This window comes from Adiantum capillus-veneris, chromosome 9, assembly GCF_014529385.1.
Source record: "Adiantum capillus-veneris isolate H3 chromosome 9, ASM1452938v2, whole genome shotgun sequence".
In the NCBI taxonomy this organism is placed as follows: Eukaryota; Viridiplantae; Streptophyta; class Polypodiopsida; order Polypodiales; family Pteridaceae; genus Adiantum; species Adiantum capillus-veneris.
The window spans coordinates 37,554,943-37,566,203 of record NC_140939.1 but is presented as its reverse complement, the minus strand read 5'-3'; the positions used below and the strand labels follow the sequence as shown (position 1 = coordinate 37,566,203).

At 43.0% G+C, this 11,261-nt stretch overlaps 1 protein-coding gene across 4 annotated transcripts in view; it reads left to right on the top strand.

Moving 5' to 3' along the window:
* Positions 1-1,816: 1,816 nt before the first annotated feature.
* Positions 1,817-11,261, top strand: part of LOC147450358 (P-loop containing nucleoside triphosphate hydrolases superfamily protein) — a 73,726-nt gene continuing 64,281 nt past the window's right edge. For 3 of the 4 annotated variants that reach the window (XM_086519598.1, XM_086519597.1, XM_086519596.1), the window contains exon 1: positions 1,817-2,124. In XM_086519598.1, coding sequence (XP_086375724.1) covers positions 2,035-2,124 — 90 coding nt within the window. In that variant the 5' untranslated portion in view covers positions 1,817-2,034. Of the gene's footprint in view, positions 2,125-2,383; positions 2,544-11,261 lie in introns of all 4 variants that reach the window. The other variant, XM_086519599.1, reaches the window with a different exon arrangement.

Below are 11,261 nucleotides of genomic sequence, written 5' to 3'. Positions count from 1 at the left end.
CTTTGGGTAGCCTCCACTTCTACAATAAAAAACAAAGTCCATTTAGCTCTTAGTTTACGATAGGAAACCTCTCTTAAATATACAAACTTTCATAAGTGCAATGTATCTCTTCTTTCGAGCTCACCTTTTTAGTTTAACTACTACAAAGAAATACATGCACAAGGTTGGAGCTCATTTGTTCATGGGGACAGGCTGGACCTGATTTGTGTGCATTGTCTTCTTTGCCTTCCTCTTTGCTTCTATGTGCAATCTCAAGTATACCCCATAGCATGTCCTCATATCATAGTGGGCAACATGTGTCCCATTGACCTAGAGTGCATTGAAGTTGACACCATCCTCATAAAATCCTCATTTGAATGCCTCACCTTGATTTCTAAATACTCACTTGTGGTGTGTGACTCCCATTCTAAGTGGCCCCTCCTTGCCATTAGGGCCTATATAACTAGCTTATTCTTAAAATACTCAATCTTGTTGTTGCTAATATCATTAAACCACAATTCTTAGATGGTGTTGATGCATAAATGATTAACTTTTTATTTGTATTTATTACTCTAATTGTAATTTTCATTTTATTTGAAATATCCTCACCAAATATATTTATGGAGAACACCACTTATCACAACATTTTTCGAATCTTTAGTTTAATGTTAACCACAAAATTACATGACTTGCAAGACTCTTCAAAAATTTGAGTTGTTTAACCTTCTCATACATAAGAACAAGAGTGTATGTAGAAGCTATCATTGATAAAGGCCCCATTGATGACTTCACTCACAAGTAAGGGGAAAAATATACAAGAAGAGAACCTCCCACTATTACTTGAGTCCTTACCATGTTAACTTTATAAAGCTACATTCACACTCACCACATCACCATTCTTCAACAAAACTTGCTCTATTCGCACGCTAGTGCTACCTTTCTTTCGGCCATGTTAGTTCTTTGTTTAGGGTCAAGATGGAATGCTCGAGTGGTGAAAACAAGCAATTGGTTGCTAACATGGACAAAGTGGTCAAGCATTACTTAGAGAGGATAATGGAATTGAGTCTCTCCACATGCCAATTCGAGGATTGGAGTACGTGTGCTACTGTAGCCACAAATCTCACACCATGAGCCACATGCCAATTCGAGTGTTGGCATACGTGCATTGTAGCCACTAATCTGGCGCCTCTTCTTGAGTTCAAGACTCGTTAGATAGATCATTCAAGTCTCATTGGATTGTTCCTACAGGCTACAACGTTAAAATCTAGGGAAAATTACCAAAATACCCCTCTAATTTGTGGAAATTCCCAAAATACCCTTCAAATTTCAAAAATTCCCAATATACCCCTCATATTGTCATAAATTCCCAAAATGCCCTTCAAATTTTTTGAAATTCCCAAAATACCCCTGGTTGTGAGAGTAAATTTATCCAAAGATTAAAAAAATTGTAGCTTTTCATAAGAAGAATGATTGTCTATGAATACAAGATACTAAAACTAGAATTTGAGCTGGTTATGTAGGCTTTGGAGATGAATTGCTTCATTATTTTTAGACATAATTGTGTTTTTTTGGGAGGTATTTTGTGACAAATTACATGCTAAGCACTAAAAAACGGATATACATTGTCAAAAAAGAATAAAGATTAGGAGATCGTGAACAATCCAACTAAAATAGATACAAAGGTATTTTGGGAATTTTTGAAATTTGAGGGGTATTTTGAGAATTTCCACAAATTAAAGGGGTATTTTGTAATTTTTCCTAAAATCTGGTGGCTGACGTGGACAAGATGCCGAAGTACAAAATGTATGAGAGCTGACACGGCAGCGATTTGAGCCACAGAGGAAGCATTTCTTACGAAAGAACAACAATGATACACAACAACAGAACAGGAGAGAAGTACTATGCAAGCAAAGATGGAATTGCTTATTGTAATGCAAGTTTAAGCTGACGAAGGAAGCAGCAGCAGGGCTCGTTGCGCAGCAGACAAGAGTAACGAGGCTTTCTTGCTGTCATGCGAAGCTCCCTGTTTCCTTCTTCTGCTGCTGCTGCGTAGCTATGGAGGACCGGCCAGCTCCTGAACTACACGATTCGAAGAATTGCGACACTGCTTCTCCGTCCGTACTTCATTCTCTCTCCATGCCCACCGTATGTCCTCTCTTCCTTGTTCTTGTCTTTGTTCTGAGCTAATAGCACACAGTTTAGACCAGATGTAGCTTTCAACGTATTCCATCTGCACTGAAAAATTCATGCTTGTGTTTACATGTATATGCTATGCTATGCTTCTGGGTGTTGCGGATCCTTCCATGCACGTTTGCAGAATTCTTTTGAGTGTGCGTGTGTTGTGAAGTTGCCTCATCAGCGCTACAATCTAAGAGGGTGCCCCAATAGACCTTCCACATTGCAGGGCCCTTCTGCAGGTTGAGAGTCCTCTTGATTTGTTAGAGGACCGCCATGCTGAGCAACATACCGAATCGTTGACCTAATTTTGTCCGGCAGAAGCAGGCTTCAAGAGTAATCTCCACACCCAAAGGCTCACATGTATCACTGCCACCAGTTTGTGAAAGGTAAGGTGACAACAGAGCTGCTTTTTACTACTCCATGAATCTGCTCTTGATCCAAGAGTAAAGGTGTAACTTGTAGTCAACCATTGTGTAACCAGCAAGGCATTCGCAAAGTGGGAAATTGATAGCAGACACATGAACATATCTAAAAACTGATAACACTAACTACAGTTGAGACAGGAAGTGGCGGAGTTTTACTTCTAGATGCATCGGCCCCAAAGTTTGGCGCACATTTTGGTACTTCTTTTTATATTCTGGGGGCAAGCTCTACAGATGTGCGCCCAAGCACGTGATCCGACAGAATGAGTCCCTAAGGCTCATATTTGAAGCCATGGGTTAAGATGCAACTGATGCCAAAAGCTAGGCGTCCCGAGAGCAATAACTGCTAAAACAAGTCAACTCCAAAAGCTGGAAGTCAACTGTTTTGTTAACTGACGTCCAAAAGATGTGCAATGTCAGCACTGTACCGTCTGCTCTTCATACGGCCCACTTTTCCAGCCGTGATTCTTATCGTGATTTTCGGTATTTTGTAGGGTTATTCTCTACCCTCTGTCTTGCTGCTACCAATCATGCCATGACATCATTTTGTGACATACCCCCTTTAAAAGAAGAGTAATCGCCTTGGATGACACTTGCAAAACAAATAGTGGACTATATAATAGCTTGGTAGACACCGACTTTCTGCATACATGCATTTGACTACTCGAACCATGCACTAGCACATAGATACAAGTCACTGATTAATCACAACCACATTCACATCACTATCCGCGTCGAGATCTTAGATATCAATGATCATTATGAGGTATTTAGCCATCACATGGAGACTATGCTGATCTCTAATGGATGTCTCGATGCATTCAATCTCATCACTCTTGATTCATATCACGAAGACAAAACGTAGCAGACATTTCATCTTACACACATACTCAGACAAAGAAACAATTGTAAGAGAACATAATTCATTTAGTTTTCAAGGAATTCCAACCATAATCCCCCAAATTATGGTCAACTTTTTATGTACATATCATAAAGTTACTCAAAAAGAGTACTATCAGCTTGTTAGCACCGCCAAAATCTCAAGGAGAAATTGATTGACTCTATTCCTTGTTTGGCAATGTGCAATAAAGAAGTGGAGTGGCTTCCCTGTTGTGCAACACGCTTCTATTCGTTGACACTTCATCCTTGAAAGGTCTCAATAGACTCACATGAAAAGCATTGTGAATCTTCCAAGTATCTAGCAACTTCAATCGTAAGGATACATCATTGATCAATGAAGCTTTGGAAAAAGTCTCTCCTTACACTTCTTATGTCGTTCTTGAGATTTCAGTAAAGCCTCCTTAACCTTGGCTTAGAGAGTTTCCACATCCTGTACAATTTGTGGGTCCTTGGTGCACAAAATAGGTAGACCCTTTCTGCCACCCTTGAAAAATTTAAATGGTGCCTTCCCCGTCGAAGTGTGAATAGGGTTATTGTAAGCTAATTCCACCAATGGAAAATACTTCCCGTGGAGTGTTATTTTCACATAGAGAGCACTTTAACAAGTCTAATACCACAGAATTTGTAATCTCTGATTGTTCATCGGTCTGTGGATGAACCGAGGAAGAGAATTTGAGCATAGTACTGACATTCTCACATAGTGCTCGCCAAAATAAATTGGTAAATTTGAAGTCTCCATTTGAAATAATAGACTTAGGCATTCCATGCAACCAAAAAATGTGTGAGACAAACAGCTTGGCCAAATGGTCGGCCTTCATTGTCTTGTTCACTAGTACAAAATGAGTGTGCTTGTTGAATCTAACCACGATAGACCAAATGCCATCATGCCACACTCTTAGTCTTGGGAAGCTCAAAGATGAAGTCCATCGCTAGACTCTCCCATGGTTAGACTGCATTGTCCGGGCGTCCACTCCGGGCGGCCGCTCACCATTGTCCGGGCGCCCTCTTATATATTTCTTTTTCTTGTTGGGTCGTGGGGGATTTTTCTAGGCATTGCCCTACCTCCCCTTGGGCACCAATTTATGGGGCCAGTGGGGTACCCACTTTCATAGATCACATATATCATCTGGTTGTTGTATTGGGTCTTCTGCTCATGGTAGTCATGGGGGGCTGATCGCCCCCTCTTCACCATAACTAGCGTTTGTGCCTACTCTCTCTCTCTCTCTCTCTCTCTCTCTCTCTCTCTCTCTCTCTCACGCTTCTACACACGTGGACTCTCGCAATAAAGGCTATAGGAGTCGTGTCGCTTTGTCCATGTTGTACTTACATACTTAACAGGTATGCACAAACTCATCCACATCCTTCTTGAGCTGTGTCAATAGAAATAAGTCTCATTGCCCTTTACGTATCTCCAACTCTCATGGTCCAGGTCTGTAAAGTCTTCCTTGAGTAAGTAATGCAACGCCTCTCAAAGCATGAATGACTGTTAAGAGTTGCTTTTCATAATGTGCGGAACCTTCTATGGCTTTGACAACATTCGACTGCTTGTAAGCTATGACATGGCCCCTTGCATTAAGGCCCCACCCAAACTGCTTCACAAGTATCATAATAAACCTAAGTACGAAAAAATCAACATTGGCCAGTAGTCAATTTCTGCCTGATTCTCTCAAATGTTATAATTTGTGAAGGTCCCCAAGTGAATGGTATCCCTTTCTGGGTCAAGACATGCAACGGCAAAGTAATCTATGCAAATTGTCTGATGAACCGTACATTCCTCAATGTAGGCCAATCATGAATAGCTGCCACTTTAGCTGGATTCACGCTAACACCCTTGGACGAAACAATGTGTCTTAAAACGTGCATCTCTTGTTGAAAGAATTGCTCTTTTTCTTGTTGAGCACCAATTTGTATTCTTTTGTGCTTTGAACACTTGCGACAAATGCTCTTGATGTTTTGCTTCAGATTTGGAGAAGTCATCAAAGAATGTGTCCACAAATTGTCTTTGCTCTTGAAAGATCCCGATTCCTCTCCATCATCCTGTTGAACGTTGCAAGAGCATTTGTGAGACCAAGGCGTCACTAAATACTTGCATGATATACCACACATCTCTCCTCAAAGTAGGCCAGTAAAAGAATGTCTCGATCGCTTTCACTGTCGCATGTATACCACTTTGCCTTGCATACGGTGGGACATGACTTTCTACCATAACCTTATGTCGCAATGGCCTAGTGACACAGTCACAAGACGGGCACCACGTGCCAATAGAAAAGAACAGACTGAACAGACTTTTAGCACTTCAATAACAAGTGAACTGAGAGAGAGAGACGACACGCGACACGGAGTGGCGGAATTCCACCCCAGAGAGTATTGGCCCCAAACCTTGGCGCCTCTTTCGGTGTTTCTTTATATTGTATCAACACAGTACAAGCCGGTACTCCAGACTCTGCACCTTCTCCAGGAAGCATGCCAGAGAATGAGCCCTAACCTCATATTTAAAGGCCCTTGGCCTAAAAAGCAATTACAGTGAAAAGCCTTCAAACTCACAAGCATTTGGTCCAAAAGCAAAGCCAAAAAGCTGCCAGCGTAAATCACGGAAATCCGTAGAACCCTGCCAGGTCATCAGCTAGCGCAAAACGCGGAAATCCGTACTGCCTGCCACGTCATCATGTCAGCGCAATTTTCGAAAATCTGCCGTACAGCTGCCACGTCATCAGTTTTGCGTGTGTATGTGGGTCCTGCTTTATTTTACTTCCTTTATGTCACTGGGGCCCCATCGGACGGGGTCCCCATAAGTTGGTAGGACTTCTTCTTCTGTTACTTGTTCTCTTAGGGTTTAGGCCCCTCGGCCAACATCTGCAAGTTGGCTCCATTCTTTAGGGTTTTGACACGTCAGCAGTTTGTGACATCTCCCCTTCTTGAAAGAGAGTTATCGTCCGTGATTACAACATATTTGCAAAGCAACTCAAGTTAGCTAAAAAATTTCTGAGGGACATTCTGAGGGACAATCAGTGTGCTCTTTTTATTAAGGAGTTAGCTTCTCCTTTCTGCTCTTTTGATCAAGGGGTTAGCTTCTCCTATTGGCTGTTTTGATCAAGGAGTTAGCTTCTCCTTTCTTCCCGATCGGAACTGTTGATATTCCGGTGTAGTAAAAGTAGCCATCACACCCAGACCGTACTGATCTTCCACGGGTGTCTTGATGCACTAAAGCCCACCAGCACCTGGATATAGGAAGATTTGTTAGAGTCAAACGACCTAAAGATCTACCAGGGGGTGTTCAAAGACAATGAAGGCAATGTAATAGAGCTGCCAATGCTGCCAAGAGAGCTCAATGAATTTGTCCAAAGCAAAATGGCCGGTTACTTGGAGAAAATTGACCTCCATAACTATTTCGAAGCAATACCAGCAGGGGTGGACGTCAAAAGAGTATGGGAGTTTTCCAATTAGGAATATTCAGTGGTTGGCTCATCACAATGCAACACAAATGCTCACATATGCATGTTACAAGACATAGAAACATGAAGCCGTCGATGAACACTCCTCCCGCATAACCTAACAAGGTCCGGGCCGGGAGAAATTCGACGACTCCCTCATCACTCCTCCCGCATAACCTAAAAAGGTCCGGGCCGGGAGATATAGAGGGCTTTTACAACCAAACACCCCCCAGACTGCAACCTGCGTCGTTTGGAGGTGCTAAGAGTAACCATTGCTCAGACTTCTTAATACTCCTCCCGCATAACCATCCATGTCCGGGCCGAGAGGCACAACAACAATACTCCCCCCGTAAAATAACCACAAGGGTCCGGGCCATGAGTAAAAACAACACTTTTCAATCATTCAATACTCCCCCCGCAAATAACCACAAGGGTCCGGGCCATGAGTATGAACAAGCATTCTCAAACATCATTTCTTACTACTCCACCCGGGAGTAAAATCACCAATCGTTGAAACCAATTTCAAAACTAGAGTCAAACTTTCAAATCGACACCAAGACAGGTTCAAAATTGATATTATCCATTTCAAACAAATTTCAAACAATACTTTCTCAAACAAAGGTCAAAAGTATCTAACTATAAAACAACTAGAGAGTTCATTCAGGGTTTGGTTCGAACAACCGAATTTGGAGGACGACTGGCTTGCCCTTCTGCATCACGGTGATGGTTCGGTTCCGGACCTCGAGAGTCGCATCATTCTTGTCATGCCAAGGCATGCCTAATAGAACGTCACAATTGCCCAACTTTATGATGTGGAAATCAGCTTTTCCATGATAATCTTGAATAGTCACTGGAAGAGCACCAATGAGCGATACTACTTTCTGAGTTTGCCGTGTGGCTAGCGCAGCTTTTTCAATTTCTCCACCCTCTGCATCATAATGAAAGTGCATCTGCTTTAAGAATTCTGGATGGATGAAGTTCTCTATAGCTCCGAGGTCAAAGAAAATAAGGGCTTTGAAGCCATTGACTTTGCCATATGCTCGAAACAATTCATTTGTACTCTCAAGGCGTATGCCATAAATATCAAGAACTAGTCCAATAGCGGGTCTAGCTCTCTTAGTAGGAGGTGGCGCTTGGGTTCTGTCGATCGTTGGTGCGGGTGTCGGCTCCTTTGGTCTATCAGTGCGCTTGGGACAATTAGAATGATTATGCTCTGCTTGAAAGCATTCAAAGCATCGGCCTTCTTGTAGTAAGGTGTCTCGTTGTTGAGGCGTCAAACGAGGCCTTTGCGGTTGATTTTCACGAGACTCGAGAATTTGTTCGTTGTTGCCGAGAGTTGTGGTTAGTGGCCAGAGATTCTTCTGTGGTAAACTCTAGCTTTCCCTTCATCAGTTTGTAGCCGATTGCGGTATGGTCCATAAGTTCTTGCATGGTAGAGACTTGCTTGGATAGACAATATTGTTGCAATGGTGATGGTAGTTTGTATCACTCGCATTGGGCCTCCAAGGGAACAAATCTAAAGGACACCGGAAGGTACACGTCGAGAAACCTTTGGTTATATTCGTCCATGGTTTCAGTGGCAAGCATTTTCAAGTTGCCCCATTGCCAAAATCCGGACTTCAAACATAGAAGTCATGTAACTACGTGCAAAAACTGTCTTGAAAGCTTGCCAGGTCCTTGGAGCATGCGGTTGTGTCGCGATTGAACTCCACCATTGCATGGCATTATCTTCAAGAAATCCTGCTGCTCGAGAAATCTTGGATTCTTCTGTATAGTTCCCTAAAGCATAGATGTTGTCGAATTGCTGTAGGAACTGCAATGCTTTCTTGCGATCTTTCACCCCGGAAAAAGTGAGAAATTTGACTGTCGTGCCACCATCTTTGAAATCTTTGGGTTGGTTAGGCGCATATCCTAGGTATGGATAATAAGGGATCCATATGGGCTCCAACCATTGTAGCCTGGTGGCGGCGGTGGTGGTGGTGGGGGCAATGGCGGCTGCACTGGATCAGGGTCAGATGGTATCATCATATTCCTGAAGACTCCCCCGATCGGAATAGACGGCTGAGAAGGTTGCTAGTTGGAAGCTCTCGTACTTTCTGGTGGCGGAGGAGGAGGTACCACCTGGGTCATTAGAGGGGGTAACATCTAGTTCAAAAATTGTTGAAAACTTTGCAGCATCAGAAGATTTTGTTGAGGATGCCGCGAAAGAATGTCGTGGAGTTCGTCGAGCAAAAACTGCAAATATTCTGCTGAATCCATGAGTTTTAAGTCTTGGGTTCTTAATGACTTATGCCCTGTAAGACCTGAGCGGTGAAGACGGGAGCGCGCCCGATGTGCGATGAAGTAAGGGTGGGAGTGGCTAATACGTCCGGTTTGGAGGGCGACGATACCTCAAATAAAATTCCAATAGCTCTGTCTGCTCTTTTGTAGGACCGATATGCTTTCAGAAAAGCACGCGTGATGCTCTGATACCAGTGTCACAAGACAGGCACCACGTGCCAATAGAAAAGAACAGACTGAACAGACTTTTAGCACTTCAATAACAACTGAAAGAGAGAGACGACACGCGACACGGAGTGGCGGAATTCCACCTCAGAGAGTATTAGCCCCAAACCTTGGCGCCTCTTTTGGTATTTCTTTATATTGCATCAACACAGTACAAGCCGGTACTCTAGACTTTGCACCTTCTCCAGGAAGCATGCAAGAGAATGAGCCCTAACCTCATATTTAAAGGCCCTTGGCCTAAAAAGCAATTACAGTGAAAAGCTTTCAAACTCAAAAGCACCTGGTTCAAAAGCAAAGTCAAAAAGCTACCAACATAAATCACAGAAATCCGTAGAACCCTGCCACGTCATCAGCCAGCGCAAAACGCGGAAATCCGTACAACCTGCCACGTCATCATGTCAATGCAATTTTCGGAAATCTGCCGTACAGCTGCCACGTCATCAGTGCTGTGTGTGTATGTGGGTCCTGCTTTATTTTACTTTCTTTATGTCACTGGGGCCCCATCGGACGGGGTCCCCATAAGTTGGTAGGACTTCTTCTTCTGTTACTTGTTCTCTTAGGGTTTAGGCCCCTCGGCCAGCATTTGCAAGTTGGCTCCATTCTTTAGGGTTTTGACACGTCAGCAATTTGTGACACATATAGTCTGCCATGCATCATCATAAAACCGTCCTTGAGGAGATAGTGCTCATGGCATTGTCCATCTTGCAAAATGTTCAAAGATTCTTGCAAATTCTTCATCAGTAGCATACTGTTCCTTCATGTCATCAAGCTCATGATGATAAGGAATTGACACTGCTGAAATTTGTGGCTTTCTTGATAACCATCAGCCACAACATTCTTCTCGTCTTCCACATGCATAATCTGAATGTGGAACATAGAAAGGATGTTTGCCCATCGTGTATGCTTTTCAGATAACTTTGACTGTGTCAAGAAGTATCGCAAGGTGTGATGGTCTGTTTGGACAACTAAATCAGCACCTAGCAGGTAGAAAGCGCATGAATCATAGCCAATAGCTCTTTCTCATAGGTTTGCATAGTCTTTTTGGGCCCTTGCAAGATTCTGCTTTCATAGGCTACTACCTGATCATCTTGCATTACCCCTGCCCCAATTCTATTGCCACATGCATCACACTGGACCACAAATGACTTCTTGAGATCTGATAAAACAATTACTGGATCTGAAGTCATCTTTTCCTTCAAGAGATTAAAGGGTGAAATCTCTTGTTGTGTCCATTTGAAAGTGACCTCTTTCTTTTGCAAAGCATGTAGGGGTGAAGCAACCTCAACAAAGTTTCGGATAAACCTTCTCTAATAAGAGCATAATCCCAATAAGCTACGGACATCATGCACAGTCTTTAAGTCTAGCCATGTCTTGATTGCTTCAACCTTGGCAAAATCCATTCGAATGTTGGGATAAAGGGCCATGTGCTTGTCCGCACCCTCATTGGGCGGTTGTATATTCGCACCCTTATCGGATGGTTGTATAATCCTACTCTATATCTATCAGAAAAAACCAAAAGAGGTACAAGTCTTTTGTACCCACAAACACTGTGTCGAAGCTATCCTCTCCCTCTCTAACTAGTATGTGTCAAAGTCAATCTGAGACTTCTGTGACAGTAAAGGGATAGAGAGGTAGCTGATTGCTCCTCATAATCCACCCCAGAATGGTGTTGCAGAGCGGGTGAATCAGATATTTGAAGAAAAAGTCCTATGTATGCTGTCTCATGTTGCATTACCCCATGGGTTTTGGGGAGAGGCTGTTATGACAGTCGTACATTTGATTAATTGATCACCACACATGTCTTTGGGTGGGAGAGTTCTCAGGAAGCGTGGTCGGGCAAGCCACC